This window comes from Lupinus angustifolius, chromosome LG02 (assembly GCF_001865875.1).
Source record: "Lupinus angustifolius cultivar Tanjil chromosome LG02, LupAngTanjil_v1.0, whole genome shotgun sequence".
NCBI classification, from domain to species: Eukaryota; Viridiplantae; Streptophyta; class Magnoliopsida; order Fabales; family Fabaceae; genus Lupinus; species Lupinus angustifolius.
In genome coordinates, this window is record NC_032010.1 from 19,617,969 (window position 1) to 19,636,733 (window position 18,765).

At 36.2% G+C, this 18,765-nt stretch overlaps 2 protein-coding genes across 6 annotated transcripts; both read left to right on the top strand.

Moving 5' to 3' along the window:
• Positions 659-10,722, top strand: LOC109338032. Of its 5 annotated transcripts, none has more exons than XM_019575175.1 (19): positions 659-2,197; positions 3,657-3,742; positions 3,924-4,304; positions 4,410-4,493; positions 4,624-4,998; positions 5,270-5,309; positions 5,435-5,579; positions 5,679-5,770; positions 5,840-6,073; positions 6,251-6,495; positions 6,579-6,809; positions 6,890-7,108; positions 7,204-7,257; positions 7,390-7,455; positions 7,573-7,725; positions 7,993-8,052; positions 9,319-9,369; positions 9,562-9,960; positions 10,068-10,722. In XM_019575175.1, the coding sequence occupies exons 1-19, from the start codon at positions 940-942 to the stop codon at positions 10,242-10,244; spliced, it is 4,350 nt and encodes a 1,449-aa protein (XP_019430720.1). In that variant the 5' UTR covers positions 659-939; the 3' UTR covers positions 10,245-10,722. The 5 variants fall into 5 exon arrangements, with proteins under 5 accessions (XP_019430720.1, XP_019430713.1, XP_019430724.1 ...); XM_019575168.1 differs by having other exon boundaries at positions 660-2,197; positions 7,993-8,046; positions 9,310-9,369; XM_019575179.1 differs by having other exon boundaries at positions 660-2,197; positions 7,993-8,046; positions 9,310-9,369; positions 10,074-10,722.
• Positions 11,728-17,809, top strand: LOC109338063 (exonuclease mut-7 homolog). Its single transcript, XM_019575199.1, has 8 exons — positions 11,728-12,200; positions 12,593-12,727; positions 14,002-14,125; positions 15,046-15,485; positions 16,155-16,231; positions 16,365-16,500; positions 16,753-16,956; positions 17,563-17,809. The coding sequence occupies exons 1-8, from the start codon at positions 11,823-11,825 to the stop codon at positions 17,623-17,625; spliced, it is 1,557 nt and encodes a 518-aa protein (XP_019430744.1). The 5' UTR covers positions 11,728-11,822; the 3' UTR covers positions 17,626-17,809.

The following is an 18,765-nucleotide window of genomic DNA, read 5'->3' on the forward strand; positions in this document are numbered from 1 at the left end:
TGAAAGATATTGTTGTGTTTGTCAACCCGATTTACTACTATTTGTAATGTGTAATTTGTATGTCATAAATGTTAAATATAATATTTTATGTTAAATAATCTACCGTTGAACTACATTAAAAAACTCATAGTTATAATATAAGAAAGAAGAAATAATTAACCAAACAACATGAAACATATATTAATTGGGTGGAGAGAAACATTGAATTATATATAGTTTTTTATAAAAATTGGAAAACAATGAAAGCAAAAAAAGAAACAAAAATTATACCATAGGGTGGTTATTTTAGATTTTTACTTTATAAGAGGTATATATAGATGTTAAATCTTTACTGAAGGAAAGAAAATCTAAACAAAGCCTACTTGTCACTATGTTATTGGCTGAGGCCTTTGAGGGAGATAAGTAGTTATCTCCCATTTAGATTATTATGAAATAAATGAATAAATTGTCGGAGTGAGCATTTTCAACGAAATACATTATTATGAAATAAATAAATTTGAGTAGTGAGACCATGCTTCTACTTTAACAACATTTTCATTTATTCATTCCGTACAAGTATTCCCCTCTCCCTTCAATACCCTATACGTTCTCTCTACAATATACGTATACATACGTTCGCTCACGCACCTACTTCGTTACCTTACGTTTCAGTATCCTTTAAAAACCGCCAATCTCTCTCTCTCTCTCTCTCTCTCTCTCCTTCGTTCTCAATAATTTCGTCACTCATTCACTCACCAGAAAACAAAAAAGATATTAATATTATTTTTAAGAATCAGATCTGAAAAACCACAACCAAACCCTAACACCTACCTACAGGGTTTATCCGAAGCTGAACCTCGATTTCATTCTAGGGTTACGTTTCTTTCACCGAACCTAGGGTTTCAATTTCTATACGATGGAATGTTTCGTTTATTTTTATTCTAATCTATTGTTAACAACATGACCGTTATGTTTTTCGAACGTGAAGTTGGTGGTATGCAGGGAATGTCAGTTCCGACTGATTTTCCGGTTCCGGTGACCACCGGACCGGGGATTTCTGAGCAATTCGGTGCTGCTGTTGAAATTGATTACTTTACACAGGCGAGAAAGGCGCTTAGTGAGCAGTGTCCTTCCGAGGATAAAGATGAGAATTGGAGTCTCACAAAAGCTACCCTGCCTAGTGGTCTGGCTGCCTTGTTGAACCAAGGCTCTGATAACCATAAGAAGCGCCGAAAGAAGTCGCGTTCTGGTGTGGAGAAGGAAAAGTTAAGTGGTGGTTGTGGTTCGAACATTTGGACTGAAACTGAAGGGTACTTCAGGGATTTGACATTGGCTGATATTGATACCTTGTTGGAGTTATCGTCTTTGCGTTGTAGTTCAGTTGATAGTGAGTATATTTCCATTCCAGTTATTACTGAAAATGACCCAAGGGTCAATGTAGTTGTTAGTAGTGAGAATGAAAAGGGGAATGGTCAAAATCTAGATATTGTGGTTGTGAAAAATGAGGATGTTTTTTTTGGAGTTGACAGTGTTAATGACAAAGTTGACAGTGTTAGTGACAAAGTTGACAGTGTTAGTGACAAAGTTGACAGTGTTGGTGACAAAGTTGACAGTGTTAGTGACAAAGATCATGCTACTTATGATAGTTCTGGATGTGCTGCTAGTTTAGAGTGGCTGTTAGGTTGTAGGAATAAGGCGTATCTAACTTCTGAGCGCCCGTCAAAGAAAAGGAAGCTTTTGGGTGGTGATGCTGGGTTGGAGAAATTTTTATTTACTATCCCTAGTGATGGGAACTTATCTTATTGTCATTATTGTGGCTGGGGAGATTTGGGTTTAGTGTCTAATCATTTACTTGTCTGTGGTTCTTGTAAAGTTGCGGTTCATAGGAAGTGCTATGGTGTGTTGGGTGATGTGCATTGTGAGTCTTGGTTCTGTTCGTGGTGTGAGCAAAAAGATGAAGTCAGTGGAATGGTGAATCCTTGTGTTCTTTGCCCCAACAAGGGCGGGGCTTTGAAACCTGTTAGTAGAAGTGGGGAAGGTGTTGAGTGGGTCCAGTTTGCTCATTTGTTTTGTTGCCTGTGGACACCTGAAGTTTATGTGGATGATTTGAAGAAGATGGAGCCTATTGCGAATGTGGATGGGATCGAGGAAAGCAGGAGAAAATTAGTATGTAATGTTTGCAAGGTGAAGTCTGGTGCATGTGTTCGGTGTAGCAATGGTATGTTTCGTTGCCTTCTTGAACTCTGCACTTATCATTATTTAGGCTGGTCTTGTGGAGAACATTCTAGTTTTTGGATACTATACTACTATAGCTGATTCTGCATCTGCTAGGCACCTTACATGGTATGGGGAATCCATGTTTCTAGTCAGAAACTTTTGTATTTATCTATTTCCCTTTGAATTTTAGTATGCATGTTTCTTGTTGCCAGGTAGAAAGATCGTTGGGTTTTTTTCCTTCAAAAAATGATTCTCATGTTACTATTAAACTTGTAGCAAATGAAAATTGACTCCATTTTCTGCCTGATTAGCGTTCGATCCCTTTGTTGCTAATTTTATCAAATTTTGTCTGCCAATTTTTAGACCGCAGGCCATACATTTTGATAGGAAGCAAGCACACAAACATCAGATTGATGAAAGACTGAGAATTTACGAATGCAAAATTCTTCTTAAAATTTAAGAACCTTTAATTGTTCTCAGATTGATTAAAGTGCTTATTCTTACTGCAATGATGGTTAAGCTAAACTATCAAAATATCAGTATGATTCAACATCAGAGGACCATCATACCTTTTTCTTCATGATTAAAGTCTTGATAACTTGTTACTTTTCTTTCTCCTGAAGTGCATGCTTCTCTGTATTAATGTTGTTTGGCTGATTGTTATACTTTGATTAAAATGTGATTTGTCCAAAAAGGAAACGAAAAAAAGAGAGGAAGTGTTCTGTTTGCTGATAAACCTTGGGTCCAGGGCGCCTCTTCCCCTTCAAGAGGAAGGCTTAAATGTGGGATTGCAGAGTTTGATGCTGAAAAAAGAGATCATATGTTTTGCTGATTAGAAAATTTTGAATGGCATGCTTTTTACAGCAACCTGAATTGATTCTTAATTAGCTGTTTCTACTTTTGGCTTGGTATTCTATGTCAGGACAGCATGTTAGCAACTTTTGCATTTGCTGGTGATGAGAGGGCATAATCATTTTTCATTTTTATAAACGGCAAGTCTCAGTCCTTCGTAATGGTGATTTTATACTTGCATAAACATAAAAAATGGTCATATATGCCATCAATGGGAGTGAAGAAGTGTTATAATTAACTTTGGGTGTGTAAGCTTCCATAACGATTATTTTAATAACTCCATAAAGTGTTTCATAAATTGAAATTTTCATAGTTTTGAGATATACGATTTAGGGTTCATTCAGTATTGTTATGTAGGATTCTTTGCAAAAGATAAACACATTTTTCTTTTCATGTTTCATTAAGGTTTTTATTGTATTGTTGACCGTTTGATGAACTGAAGCTAATTGTTTCCATGTCTCTATGTAGTTGATATTTCAATTGATTTGCTCCTTTTGATTTGGCATATAAGTAATGTTGGATGCTAGCAGTCTTAACTATCTTACATTCGCACAGACTTTTATTTTGCTTAATAGCTTCTGACACTTCACTGCTGCGTGATGTTTCAGGGTCCTGCCGGATTTCTTTCCATCCTTTATGTGCAAGGGAAGCTAGACAACGTATGGAGGTTTGGGCGAAGGATTGTTCCGATAATGTAAGTTATTTGTGTTTTCAGGACCAAAACCCATTCCACTTTCCCATAAAAAAGTAAAAGACAAATTGAACAAAGATGAATATAGGAACAGCTCCTACATTATCAATATTGCTTTTTTTCCGCCTTTTTAAATCTCAAGTGTTTCAGCTGTAGAACATCTTCATATGTTATGCTTGACCAGGTTGAGTTGCGGGCTTTTTGCTTTAAGCACTCAGATCTACAAGAGAACAGCAGCATCTTGCCCTCAGGAAATTCAGTTGTTGTTAGAAGTGAATTTTCTGATGCCAATGGCCTTCAAGTGAGATTGCCAGTGAACAATGAATACAATTTAAAAAGTGGTTGCAGGAACGGAGATAACCTTGGGATAATTTCTGATGATCGTCCATACAAATTGAGCCATAATGAACCAGAAGATGGTGGGTTGTCTAATAGTCGGTTAAATTCTCACAACATATCTGGGTGTGATGCTGTTCGGCAACTGTATAATACTGAGACGGTGGGTAGGACTAATGAGAATGCTAATGCATCTGATACCCTCAAATATGCACTTGTTTGGAAGAAGGTATTCCACATCTTAAGTATATGCATGCATGTTGGATGAAACTCTCATTTTGCAAATTGGTTTGATTATTTGCCTATGTTAAGTGTAAAAGTTCTCTTTTGGCAGTTGATAGAGAAAGGGAAAATTGATGTGAAAGATGTAGCTCTGCAGATTGGCATTTCTCCAGAGGCACTAACTCCAAATATATATGTAATGATTTAAGTTTATCATGTCAAATTTGTGGAAAAGTATTATTTTAAGACTATTATCTTTTCTTTATAGTTTATTTAAATTTATTGGTCTGATTATTTGTGTCGATGTCTTACCTTTCCCTACGCAGGAGGCTTGCATGTCCCCTGATGTGCGACTCAAAATAGTCAATTGGTTAAAAGCCCATGTATATACCAATGCAATGCATAAAAGTTTGAAAGTCAAATTCAAATCAATCAATTCATCCAAGGATGAAGAGGGAGCAACTGATGCTTCACTGATATCCGATCCAGGTTTTCTGGATCTGGCCAGTTTTAAGTCTGTACCACGAAGGAGAGTAACTGTCAGCAGCATTAGGATTTTGAAGGATACTGAAATGATATGTTCATCTGAGGCAGTTTCTAGTGATAATGGGTTGCCATTGGACAAGTTAATTGTAGCTGAACCTAACTGTGAAAATCCAGGAACCTTCAATGAAGCATCCATTCCTGATGTAACTGAAAAGGTAATTTTCTTGTGTTAGTTATTTTCCTTTGCCACCTTGGGTCAAATATTCTTAGATATAATTCTGGGCGACTTAGAGATCTTATAGTGTTTTAAATGAATAATAAAGCCACCAAAATTTGTTTTGGGATTTTGTATATGTAGGCTTTTTTACTTGCCCCCTCCTAGAAGTTCAAAACCTGATTGATGGTCTCAATATCTTTTTTTGACATCTTTATCCCATTATTATAGTTTTGAGGGATTTTACTGATCTGTATTTTTATTCTGTGCAGAATTTAACTATGTCTGAGGATACTTTATCTGAAATTCAAGGTATGGCCTTTTCTTAAAACTAACTTTCGTGAAAACAACTTATGAAGAGTATTTGTGGCATCTGTCATTTTCAATTATTTGTTAATGTGCTATTACCCCCTGAAGAGTATAGCTACTTTCTGCAGGCAAGGCTCATCAAACCGACAAAAGCAGCTTAACTGAATGCATTTCAGATGAGAAGTTGACTTTATGTTTGCTGAGAGCTTCTGTGCTTTCTGAGCAGCACCTTCCTGTCTGTTCTAATTCAGAAGTACCTGATTCTGGTTCCACGTGAGCTTTTTCAAAGTGATTATTTTGTTATTTGCAGCCTGTACTTGTGATCTGCTTAGGCTAGAATTTGAAAAAAGTGTTTCATTTTTTCTTATGCAGAAGGATAGATGCAATCTCTAGTTACATTCACCCATACATCAGCAAGGAAGTGCATCACATTCATAATCGGGTGCTTTCAAAGGATATTATATGTGAGTTAAATTTGAATATCTTTTCTGTAATTTTGTTCGGAATAGTATAATTGATTTTACACCTGGCAGGTCCAAGGGGGGATGGAAATTGTTCTTGGGTTGAATCCTTGAGGGCCAGTAAGCAGTATCAGCATTTAACTTGCCTTGATGATTGCAAGTCTGATCAAGTGAATATGAAGCAGTTGGTTAGGGCTGGAGAAATGGGCGTTTTGGAAAATTCTCTAGAAGATGAAGTGGAGGGGGAACTTATATATTTTCAGCATAGGTTATTGCAGAATGCAGCTAGAAGAAGGCAGATTGCTGGTTTGTTTCTCTTCAATATAATAAAAATGATATTTGAAATCTTTGTTTCATTTTTTGGAATTAATTTAAACTTTTTAAAATTATTTGTTCTATGTCGTACCTACTTCCCCACATGAGCCCTTTTCTCCTTCTGTGACAAATAGCAATATTTGATTGTGCTTGATTTGATAATTGCAGATAACTTAATCTTCAGTGTTACCAAGAGTTTGCCGCGGGAAATTGATACCACACATCAGCAAAGGTGGGATGCTGTGCTTGTTAATCAATACATGTTTGATCTTAGGGAGGCAAAAAAGAGGGGCAGAAAAGAGAGAAAACACAAGGAAGCACAAGCAGTTCTAGCTGCTGCAACTGCTGCTGCCGCATCTCCTAGGGTTTCTTCTCTCCGGAAAGACTCTTTATTGGAATCTGTGCAACAGGAGGTCATATATCCACTTGTTTCTTTAACTTTTTATTATTATTTTGTTGCTGTTCTAGTTGACAATTGAATATAAATTATTTCCAGAGTTTGATAAAGTTGGAAACATTAAGTCAGAGGGATGGTGTTTGTTCTCAGCCTTTGCCACGTGCCAAAGATACACTTTCAAGACTAGCTGTAACTAGGACTTCATCAGAGAAATATTCAGATTTTGGCTTGACATCTTCAAATCTTTCTATTGAACATCCTACATTGTGTGATATATGCAGACGACCTGAGACATTGTCAAGACCTATTCTACTTTGCTCTGGTTGCAAGGTTTCTAGACCACAGCCCTGATTTTCTTTTTCATGAGCTTCTTTATGACCACATCCCTTAGTAATTTCTTTCTGCTGCAGGTTGCAGTTCACTTGGATTGCTATAGTGGTGTGAAAGAAACTACACGCCCCTGGTACTGTGAATTATGTGAAGATTTATCGTCTAGAACCTCTGGGGCATCTGCTATAAATTTTGCAGAGAAGCCTTATTTTATTGCTGAGTGTGCTCTCTGTGGTGATACTAATGGTGCTTTTAGAAAGTCTTCTGATGGCCAATGGGTCCATGCCTTCTGCGCTGAGGTTAACTATTCCCATTTGATTTCTTTTCAAGTGCTTCTGAAATCTTTTAATACCTTTGATTGCTGAAGTGTTGACTTCCTGGCACAATGTTATAGTGGGTTTTTGAGTCGACATTCAAAAGAGGACAGGCAAATGCTGTTGATGGGATGGTATGTGCCTTGGTTTTTTCAAAATTGTTTATTTCAAACTTGGAACTCCACCTTCCTCACTCTTTTCAATATTAAAAATTGGGAGTTTAGTTATCTATTTAACAAATGTCTTTGTATATCTTTTATTGCCAGGATAATGTATTGAAAGGAGTTGATATTTGTTGCATCTGCCGCCACAAGCATGGTGTATGCATTAAGGTAATGACTAATGAGACCACCATAACTTTTTTCCCACTTCTGTCTTTTGTATCAATCAACAAACTTTTGGAATTCTTATTATCGATTGCCAAGCAAGGATTAACATTGTGAGTGCAGTGTAACTTTGGCAATTGTCAGACCAAGTTCCATCCATCCTGTGCTAGAAGTGCTGGTTTGTACATGAATTTGAGCAGTGCACCTAGCAAGCCACATCACAAGCCACAACACAAGGCTTACTGTGAAAGACACGGTTCCGAGCAGAGGGCAAAGGTTTGATTTGGTTTAGAGCTTAACCTCCAACAACTTCCTCCCACAAATCCTCCTGTTACCAAATAAAAAAGTATTGAATGGAAAACTAAATGCATCCAGTGTCTTAGGAATATGAAAGACATTCAATACCTTCTTTGTTTAGTAGTAAAGGATTTGTAAGAAGAAGTTGTAGGTGGATACAACATTTTTCTTTTGTTTATGGTATGGTAGCAAAATGTTCTTTGTTTGTCCTGGACAATGATATCTTATCTGTGTTCATTTGCTCAGGCTGAAGCTCAAAAACATGGGATAGAAGAGTTAAGAAACTTGAGGCAAATTAGGGTGAGACTTCCATTTGACCATATCCTTCCTCATTTTTAGTGGGGTTACTTCTGTTTTGTTTTTTTATTTTTGCGTATTTTTTTTTGTCAGATGCTTCTGAATGTATTTAAGTTTTTTAACTAAGTTTTTTGGTCTTGAAGGTGATGGGCTTGATAATAGGGTATATTAACATCTTTTCTTGTAGTAGTAGACTTGTCGGATTTGTATGAACATGAAGCTGTCTAAACTCTCTTCAATAGAATAAGGCTTTTAGGCCAGTGTTCGAGTTGGGTTTTCGATGGGGAGACTTCAGAGGCATCTTACAAGTGTATTTCATGGCTCTCAATCCTTTTTATTCCATCCGTTACTCTCCAAAAACGAACTTGCAAACAGATCCTTAGTTGCCTTGGTCTTATAGTAGGATGAGCCAGTTACCTGAAAACTATGATGGAATATCAGGGTGGAATTGGTTGCATCTTTTAATTAAGTTAAATCATTTAAAGAGAGGGCAGATTTTATCCAAAGTCTTGGAAATGAAAGGTTAATGACTTTTTGAGGTTGGTAAGTATCTTATGGGTGGTGTCAATAAGGATAAAATAGCTCGTGGTCTTGTGCAAACTATTGTCTGCAACAGTAGCTGTAGGGCTATTGATTTTGAATTGTTTAAAATTAGAATGCCTAACACTCTAATATGTGTGTCTCACTTTTCGTATTATATTTTCATCTACATCTATATAGAATATAAAGAGAAAACATATTAGTCTTTAAATAATTACTACCTTTGGTCCTTATTATAGACATTTTTAACTAAATTACACAGACCAAGGAGAGTAGTTACCTTTCTTGTTTTAAAAAAAATGTTATCATTACAACTTTACCGTCTTAACTCTTGGAAGTTTCACAAACTTATTGTTTCTCGTTAATGAACAAAGGGAAAATTAGATAAAAAAAAGCAATAAATGTTGCGTAGAAAATATAAAGCGCTTTATAGAAAGGACCTTCAAAAACTTCTAGATAATGCCTTATAATATGGACCAGAAGGAGTACCTCCACCAAAACAAAGGGTGGGTTAATGTGGCAAGCTACCTTGACTCTTTTGGACTTGAGTTTGAGTGTCAGAGAAATAACCATTGTTGGGAGACCGCATAACTCTTTTGCTCGCACCGTCGAATGAGAATTTGTTTCCTAGTCTCATATTTGTCGGTATACTGTAAGTTATATAGTGTGCTGCTTCTTTTTTCAGTTTATTGAATGCCTATGGTGATGCTCTGTAAATCTTTTCAGGTCGAGCTTGAAAGACTACGTCTCCTTTGCGAAAGAATTGTCAGGCGGGAAAAAATTAAGGTAATTCTTAACCAAAAATATTGATTTATACCCAAGAGCTTTTCCATTATTGAAAACTATATTCTTGACGTTGTTTGATCTTCTGGTAAGTCCAATAATATTCCAACTTTCATTTACATTTTAGAAGTTCACCTTTGACATTTTATCTTCTAGCATACTATTATTAACTTCTGCTGCTGTGGATGTTTACAGCGGGAATTGGTTCTCTGCTCACAAGACATGCTTGCCTTTAAAAGAGATCATGTTTCTAGGTCTGTGCTACCTCAAAGCTCTTTCATCCTTCCTGGTAGGAGTTCAGAATCGACTACAACATCCCTTAAAGTGATCACAGAGGGAAACAGATTATGCAGTGAAGTAGTTCAAAGATCAGATGATGTAACAGTGGACAGCTCAGTTTCTGACGAACACCATAGATTTGTTGTATCCATGGATACTGACCCAAAATTGGATGATGTCTGCTCAACCTCACATAGCCATTATAACCATAAGATTGCCGAGAGTGTGCAATATACTGGCAAGCAGATTCCTCACAGAGCTTCTGCCATATCACATAATTTGGACGATGGTGGGTGGAGATCAAAATCAAGAAAGGTGAATACAGATGCAGTTACCTATTTTCTATTTATTTCTAAACTTGCAGTATATTCTTTGAAATGTGTAGCTAGTTAGTGGAACAAATGCTCATGCTTTATTTGCAGTTACAGCATGCAGAGACATTTGGAAAAGAGCTCGTTATGACGACAGATGAAGCATCTATGAAGAACTCAATGTTACCTAAAGGGTATGCCTATGTTCCTGCCGATTGCTTGTCAAATGATGACATGCAGTCTAACCAGGATGTAGATGCTAATGGATCAGTGGAACACGATGGGTAGAGTTTTGGATCACAACATGGTTTTGTTTCTCCACAACTGGTGAGTATCGTATACCATTTTTCACAAGTTGCTGTATCTGGACATTCAAGAAGAATGCAAGATGTATCTGGAGAAAGGGTTTTGGTCTCTTATATTTTGGTAGAAAGTTGCATTATGCTGTGGGGTGGGTGAAAGGTGGATCTTTTGCTACATTTTGTGCATTTTTTATTTCTAAAATGTATGATGGAATTGAACCCAGATACCCAACATAGATTTAGCAGTTTTTACCAGTAGTGGTGTTTTAGCGTTGTTGTACATCCGATGTGAGAGTAAACCTGTACAGTGGATAAACGTTTCTTGCATTTACTTGTATTAGGAGGGTTTCCATTCCCTTCAAAACATTTTTATTCTTGTAGCTAGACAATGGGAAATTAGGTTATGACTTTTTTCTGTAAAGCTGGTGTACATGTTATAAAATGGAAAAGAAAAAAATTGTGCTTGGCTTTAGAACTTTAGATTCCTGGGCATGCAAGTTATGTAACCTTAAATCATGTTCTATATTTTTACGTTTCCATTATACTGCATCTCAATTATTACCAACAAAAAAATATGCTTCTAGTAGTAGTTCTTTTCGAAATTTGATTTCAGAAGAATCATTTCAAGCATATTTCTGGAAGAATTCTCTTAAAAATGCAAAAACATGCGGAAGGTAATGTCAGATGTGCACTCGTTTTAAGGTTGAGATTTTGATGAAGTTTGTTACCATGCCTTTCTTTCATCATATAGTCCCTTACTTAAAGTCTTAAAACATGTTATTAGTCCATGTCCTCAATCTTACTACAGTATATGCCAGAACCACTCATGACAAATCAGCGTAGAAGTTAAAAATTATATGCAAAGCACGTGTTGAAATATAGGTTAGATGCTCTAAATGTATAAGATACATAGTACTTGAAAAATTAAAAACCCAACAAACAAAGCTACAGGTTATTCTCAATTAAAAAAAACGGAAATTGGATTTTATCTAACTTCCAATTTGTTCCCACTTGGGAAGTTGCCTTCTGAGGAAAGAAACTGAGAATGAATATATTACCAAATCTATGTCTTGCCACTTATATAACTGTTGATCTAGTAGTATATAATTTTGTTTGATCTTTTTGATGACCAAAATGTTAAGAGTTGATTTTTACAAGCAATACTTATTGAAAATAACAGTCATATCTTTCGAAAGGGATTAATTCATTATTCATAAAGTAATCTGATACATTTGCTAATATAAATATAACCTCACTTAGATAACCAAAACTAAGAAAAAGGAAGGATTTTGACAATCAAATTTTATCTTTTATTTCCTCTAAAAACTGGATCAAACAAAAAACGAAGTAAAAAAACTCTCCCCCCTTCTAGTTCGTGAACCTTCTCTAAACTGGTCCACATGCTCTTACAACCCATTAGCATAAAACGTGTCTTCTCCTCGTTCTAGGTACATAACCAAACGAAGCCGTAAAAGACAATTCACATGTTGTAGGCGGTGACATAGTTCATTATTTGCATGACATTATTATTACATTCAACAAATTTTTACTCTTCTTCCCTCTCATGGATCCAATTACAAAGAAACATCTCAACGTGCACCTAGTTTCCTCCACCGACTCGCCCGAGTTCACTCTCTTCACTCAGACATTGACTCAGACCTCACTCGTTGGCCTCGATGCCGAGTGGAAACCCGTTCGTACTCACCAAACGGCGTCGTTCCCCACCGTGTCACTGCTCCAAATTGCGTGCCAGCTCCAGGACGGTGACTCCGTTGTTTTTCTACTTGACCTGTTTTCTATTCCTCTCTCTTCGCTGTGGGAACCGCTGAGAGAAATGTTCGAATCACCTGATATATTGAAATTGGGATTCATATTCAAGCAGGATTTGATTTATCTGTCATCCACTTTCTGCTCCCAAGGCTGCGAACCCGGATTTGATAGGGTAAGAGATTAACAAATGAATTGCTGAAGAAAATGGAAGAAAAAAATAATCATAATTGCATTTTTGTTCTGAAAATCGATCTAGTATTTTTGGTTTTAGTTCTTAAAACTTGTTTGTTTTATTTTGCTCTTTAAATGTCGAAACATTTAGTTTCAGTCTTTTGCGGTGATGTTCACTAATATGAATGTGATGTTAGCCACGATATAGGATTAAAACCAAACTTTTGGAACATTTAAGGACGAATGTCGCTCGGATTGGATGTGATTGACTAAAATCGAGTTCAAGAATAAAAACATATTTAAACCTTTTGCAATTATTAGTTAAGATTAAAGAAGTATGTTGTTTGCTTGAGATAATTGTGCTTACTACTGTTGGTGATGAATTGTGAATAGGTTGAGCCGTATTTGGATATTATGAGTGTGTACAATCATCTGCAACAACAGAAGAAACATGGAAGGAATGTATCGAAGCAAAGTAAGAGCTTATCAACTATATGTGGAGAAGTGTTGGGTTTTCCGCTGTCAAAGGTTTTGTTGTATAACCTATTCAGCAATCTTTTTTATTATATGTTTGTTAATGACGAAGACTAGCAGTGGCGTTGGAGCATCATGGATGATTTGAATTGTGTTGCTTCTATGCTCAACCGGATGTTAATTTTAGATGTTCTTGAATAGATTACAAGAATTATTGTGTATAATTTGTTTTGGGTCAAATGAGTTTCTTGTTTGCATTTGGGTAAGTTAGTTTTATAATGTTAGTGGCGGTTAGGCTCTTCGATTCCTGCCTTCCATCCGCCAATGGTAAAGTCTACATTTATTTGTCAAGAATCAAGCATCTTAGAAACTTAAGCCATTAGGAGGCACATGAATATTTTTTAATCTCTATCATGCCCCTCTCACACCAGAATCAGTTAAGCTTGAAGCATAGACAATGCTTTGGTTTACTTTTAACCTATGATAAAATTTAGTTTAATTATGAAAGTAAGTTTAGCAAGGGCCCAAGTACTGACCACTAAAGCTTGCGTTGGGTTCTGTGTGAAGAACCAACCATCTTCAAAGCTTTCGGTGGAAGCACATAAATTGTTTTGAATCTTCATAGTAGTACGTTACTATTTTATTCATCACATCATATACACATTTGTATCATAATTCATAATAAGGTGCTCCTTCTCTGGTTAGTACAATGAATGTTAGGGTTGTGTTGTGCATCTAGAAGATTCCCAGATTCTGGTCTTAATTGAATTCTCAGCCTTACTTTACTGATCATTGAAGTGGTTTTAATTCTACTAGACCTTATCTTTTTTAGGTTGTGAGTTGTCTTCAGTTAGAAGTGATAGGTGCATATTAAATTATGGCTTTAAGATTGACATTTATATCTAATATGAAAACATGTTTGCACTCCTATTTTCAAGACTATATCAATCAAAATATTTTAGCATTGCAGAGTGATTTCTAAACGGATCAGTTTGTTTTATCTCAAAACAAATAGTGCAAGTTACTCATATTATGTCAATTAACTGATCCACCATATGGGAAAAGGATCTGGCTGTTGTTGTAGTATATCCAGTTATGTTTATTGACTACTTCAGCAGTAATAGGATTGAGCTGAACACAATTAAATGGTGATACTGTAGATAATTTTGTATTTTTATAGAAACTGGAGGCCTCTTATGAGACATGAAGGTGAATCTCTTACTCACACGAGGGTGTGTTTTATTCACTTGGATTTCAAGATCCAGACTTGGTCCAAATGGCATTATTCAATCACTATAAGGTGTTAACCAAAGTTATGTCTGCTTTAGGAACTCCAATGTAGTGACTGGTCACATCGTCCGCTCACAGAAGAGCAGAAAACATATGCAGCTATGGATGCTCATTGCTTGCTTGAAATATTTAAGTTCTTCCAGGAAAAGGTTGCCAAAGAAGGTTTGTAATGCCTGGAAATTTTATGCCACCAACTCTGGACAAACCACCAGCCTTTATTTATGTTGTTTTTTTAATTGCAACTTCAAATTTATGCTTTATTGCTTAGTTTTTTGGCCATCCTACTTTACAAAAGGTTGCAAATTCATAACCGAGTTTCATTTGTAGCAATGTCATCCTCACAATTTCCAAATTGGAGCAATAAAATCCGAGTGATATCTGTGCTTAACCCTTGCCAAAGGGATGTGCTGGTAGCCTGGTATGGCACTAGCAAAAGCTGACAAAGGATGTAGTGCAATAGGGGGGATGTGCAGTCATTATTTTATGACTAGAGCTTATGTGTATTGCTCTACATGTCTGTCCACTTGTAGGCTCCTTGTAAAAACAAGTATGACACTGTTATTTGGTTCGGCTTGTACTAGTTGTACTACACGGATACTTTACGCATGTTAGTACTAAAAATGTTAGTGATTTTTATCCATTGGTTACATCACATCTAATCAGCATGATTTAGCATATTATACTATCACCAAAGGTCTGCAATACAAAAAAAGAAAAAACTAAGTGGGAGCGTGAAGACCAACTAACATTAAAGCCATTTTTACTATGTGCTGAAATTCGGCTTTAATTTTGAACGCAGAAAGATTAAACTTTTGACCACTTGGTCATAGAGACTCTTATTCAATCATCAGCTAGCTCTAATTCAATCATCAGTTAGCTGCACAATTATAGGCATAGCTGCAAGAAATTGGATAAACATGGAAAATTTTCTCTGTATATTTTGTGATCTTTCAGATCAGAGGATACTCATTTTTTTCACATCTATCCTCTTAGATTTTAAAAATATTGTATTCTCATTCTTACCGTGATACTTTGTATAGAGGCGTTTGGTTATCACATTTTTTCTGATTTCTTCACTGCAGGAGACTTGGCTGTCACAACTGAATTGTCTAATTCAGATGCAAATCTTGGGTTGAAAGTGCTTTTCGGGAAGCATGATGTGTGTGATAGAGTCTCAAGAACACAATTTTGTGAAGCTTTAGCAGTAGTCGAAGCCACTACTTCTGATGTTTCTCAGGTATCACCTTCAACAGGGGGAATGATACAGAAATCCTCATCTAGGGTTACCAGCCCGATGGATGAATTTTTGTTGAAGGTGGTAAAAGTGTATAGTGATATGATTTTGCTAAAGGGGTCTGACAAAAAGCCCAAGACATCTAAAAAGAAGGGGAAGAAGCAATCATCAATTAATGGAATTGGCAAAGAAAAAGATTCAGAGCAGTTTGATGAGTGGCAAGGCACCTCACCTTGGGATCCTTCGGTGGGGGGAGATGGGTATCCAAAGTTCCTTTGTGACGTTATGGTAAGCATATTAATTATTAACATCTGATTCCCCCTTCCAATTTTAAGAGATTTATCTCTTTAGGTTTATTGAGGCTGAGCTTTGTGCAATGTAAGGTTGCCACCTTGTGATCTGGAGGTTGTGGGTTCAATTTCTAGAAAAAACCTCCCCGCTTGTTGGGGCAAGGTAGCATATATATCTACCCTCCTCTGACCCCATTAGGTGGAAGTCTCATGCATTGGGCTGCCCCTGACTGCCATTTTATCTGTTTACATCTATTACAGGACATGCATAGTTAATTTTCATTGACCTTTCGAGCACCAAAGATTTGAGGCCTTTTCATCACCACTGATGCCTATAGTCATCAGCATCTCCTTTTCTGGCCTTTTATTGTGGATTTATTTTATTGAAATGTTTTTATCCATAAATGGGTTTCTATTGTAAAGTAAGATCTGAATAATTGTATGTTCGTAAAACATTTCTAATCACCTCCAGAGCACAGAAGATATAAGGCCTTCTCACCATTATCAATACCAATAGTTATTAGCATCTCTTTTCTGGCCTTGTATTTTATGAATATTTTGTTGAAATGTTTTTATCTAAAATGGGGCTTCTGTTCTATGATAAGGGCTGATTAATTGTGTTTATGAAATGAATGTGTGAGCTCAATCTGGTAAGTTATTTATTCAGATTGAAGGCTTGGCAAAACATTTACGGTGTGTTGGGATAGATGCTGCAACACCTTATTCAAAGAAGCCTGAACCAAGGTCACAGTATATTATGCTTCTATTATTATTTTCTTATTATTGATTCTGATATATGCTCATTTTATTCTCCTATCAGCTGATTAAACTCTATCTATTTTTCTTTGGGGTGAAATTCTATCTCCAATATTTTCAGGGAATTGATAGAGCAAGCACAAAAAGAGAAAAGAGTTCTTTTGACAAGAGATGCCAAGATTTTAAGGCATGAGTATCTGATAAACAACCAAATATATAGAGTGAAGACTCTTCTAAAAAACGAACAGCTACTTGAGGTATGAGTGCTTTTCTCAAATGAAGAGATTGATGATAATGATGACGATAATAACATTATACATTTTCTTTCGATGTCTAGAGTTTGTGTAAATTTTCTATCTTCTATTTTCTTATTTTAAATGTGATTTTCTATGGATAATGTGAAAGTGCTAATAATGAACTCGCAAAGTAGATCAAAATATTTTAAGCAAGTCATGACTGTGAAACTGATGACATGGTATTGCAAAGGCTAAAATTGAAGTATGTTTCAGGTTATTGAAACTTTTCAGCTAAAAATTAGTGAGGATAGACTAATGTCAAGGTGCACAAAATGCAATGGGAGATTTATTCAGAAGCCATTGTCAGCTGAAGAGGCTACTGAAGCTGCAAAGGGTTTTCAAAGAATCCCAAGTTGCTTATTTGACAAGAATTTAGAATTTTGGCAGTGCATGGACTGTCACCAACTTTATTGGGAGGTATTGTTTACCAATTTAATTTGTTTTAGTGTTGCTATTTAACATTGCCAAATCATTTATCTCCATTGCCATTATTTAGTCAATTGGACTTGGTATTTAGAAGAATGATAACATAGGTTTTCGATCTTTGACACGCAGGGAGTTTACCTTTTTGCATGAACACTAGTCTTGCTTTACTGTTTGTTTGGTCCACATGTATCTCTTGCATGCTCAATGGCTACTTTTATGCATGATTTTTGACATATCAAGAATGAATTTCCGCTCACTCATGCACATATATGGGCATATCTAGTGAGAGCCCTATGTCTCTCAATAATGTAAGATTAAGGAATCTTCATCATTCCAGTAAGATCCGGTAGTCAAGAGTCACTGTTGTCACTTCTCACAATAACACCCGTTATATTTTATTATTATTATTATTGTATATTATATGAAAGTCAAACGGATTCTCATTTTTTGTTTATGGTCAACATGTTATATGACTGCTGGTTCTTTAAGAAAATGGAAAGGGGAGAGGAAATTTTTTATAGTTATTGCTGTGGCATTGTGGATACATGGTTGTACCAAATAGCTGACTTTCTAACATGCACATTGCTGTCTTTCCAGGGAACCCAATACCATAATGCAGTACAGAAGTTCGTTGATATATGCAAATTGGTTACTAGTTAGAACTTCATTTTGTGATGGTGCCATTTGAATAGGTTTTGATATAGAAGAAAAAAATGTATTCGGTAGTGTGTTCGTTTCTATGCAATTTATTCATGTAATGCATCTTATTTATGCATGAACTTGGATATCACAAACGTTGTGGATTCTTGCAGCTGTGTATTGTAATGAGCGGAGTCTTTGATTCCAAGCCAAAGCTGGAAATCTTAAAATAGGCCCGCGTGTGTTTTGTATAGGTGTTGAAAAATGTAAATCTGGTCTGAATCATAAGATGTCATTTTAATGCTAGTGATAAACACCTGCAGCCTTCATCACTGTCAAGGCAATAGACCTTGGAGCCAGGGGTGAGTATGGGTCGGAAAAAGTTTGTCCCTTACCTGACCCTAAATATTGACTAAATCATTTTTTGAACCCGGATCTGGTCCTACATCCGAAGTTAACTGACCCTAAATGTTGATCGGGATGACCTTTGAATCTGGATTTGACCTAGGCCCAATTAAATATAATGCATATCTATTGTAGACAAAGTCAATCAATATTATTTATTATTATTGATATATAATTTGACATACAAAATAAAATGTAGATATTGATAATCAACCATGAACATATGATGTAAGATTAGAGAATCTTTGATATTTTTGACCAAAGAGATGTCAGTACTTCGTACATAATCAAATATGATGAGTGGGTAACCATGAGTTGAGTCATGTTTGTCTCATACTCGGCTTTAAATATTGTTTGGGTCAAATTTTAAACTCGTATCTGGCTCTAGACTCGGTGAGACTTGATGCTATTCAGGTGCAATTAGTGCAATCATGATTGGGTCAAATTGGATGAACACGTATGGTCGGATTGTGCTCACCCCCACTGCTCACCCCCACTTAGAGCTGGGGAGTAATATTTTGCTTTTTCAAACAAAGTAATAGTCTTCACCCCATATTGCCAAGGTATCTCTGCACAGATTCACCTCCGTTTGGATGTGAGTAACACTGACCTTCCAATCCGGTGCAATGAGATCATGAATGTCCTCGAAAGTATGATGTTTATGCATGAAAACAAAGGATAGTTCAGTATTCACCCTTCTAGTGCATCTGATTGGTGGATCAAGTGATAAATTTCTGGTAGTAAACATATTAAGCT

What these genes read in the sequence shown, in the direction of transcription:
- LOC109338063 (XM_019575199.1), top strand. Translation starts at nt 11,823, where the DNA reads ATGGATCCAATTACAAAGAAACATCTCAACGTGCACCTAGTTTCCTCC. An exon ending in GCGAACCCGGATTTGATAGG is followed by an intron (nt 12,201 to 12,592) that starts GTAAGAGATTAA and finishes AATTGTGAATAG; the next exon opens with GTTGAGCCGTATTTGGATAT. An exon ending in AGTTCCTTTGTGACGTTATG is followed by an intron (nt 15,486 to 16,154) that starts GTAAGCATATTA and finishes TTATTTATTCAG; the next exon opens with ATTGAAGGCTTGGCAAAACA.
- LOC109338032 (XM_019575168.1), top strand. Translation starts at nt 940, where the DNA reads ATGACCGTTATGTTTTTCGAACGTGAAGTTGGTGGTATGCAGGGAATG. An exon ending in CGAAGGATTGTTCCGATAAT is followed by an intron (nt 3,743 to 3,923) that starts GTAAGTTATTTG and finishes ATGCTTGACCAG; the next exon opens with GTTGAGTTGCGGGCTTTTTG. An exon ending in TCAGGCGGGAAAAAATTAAG is followed by an intron (nt 9,370 to 9,561) that starts GTAATTCTTAAC and finishes GGATGTTTACAG; the next exon opens with CGGGAATTGGTTCTCTGCTC.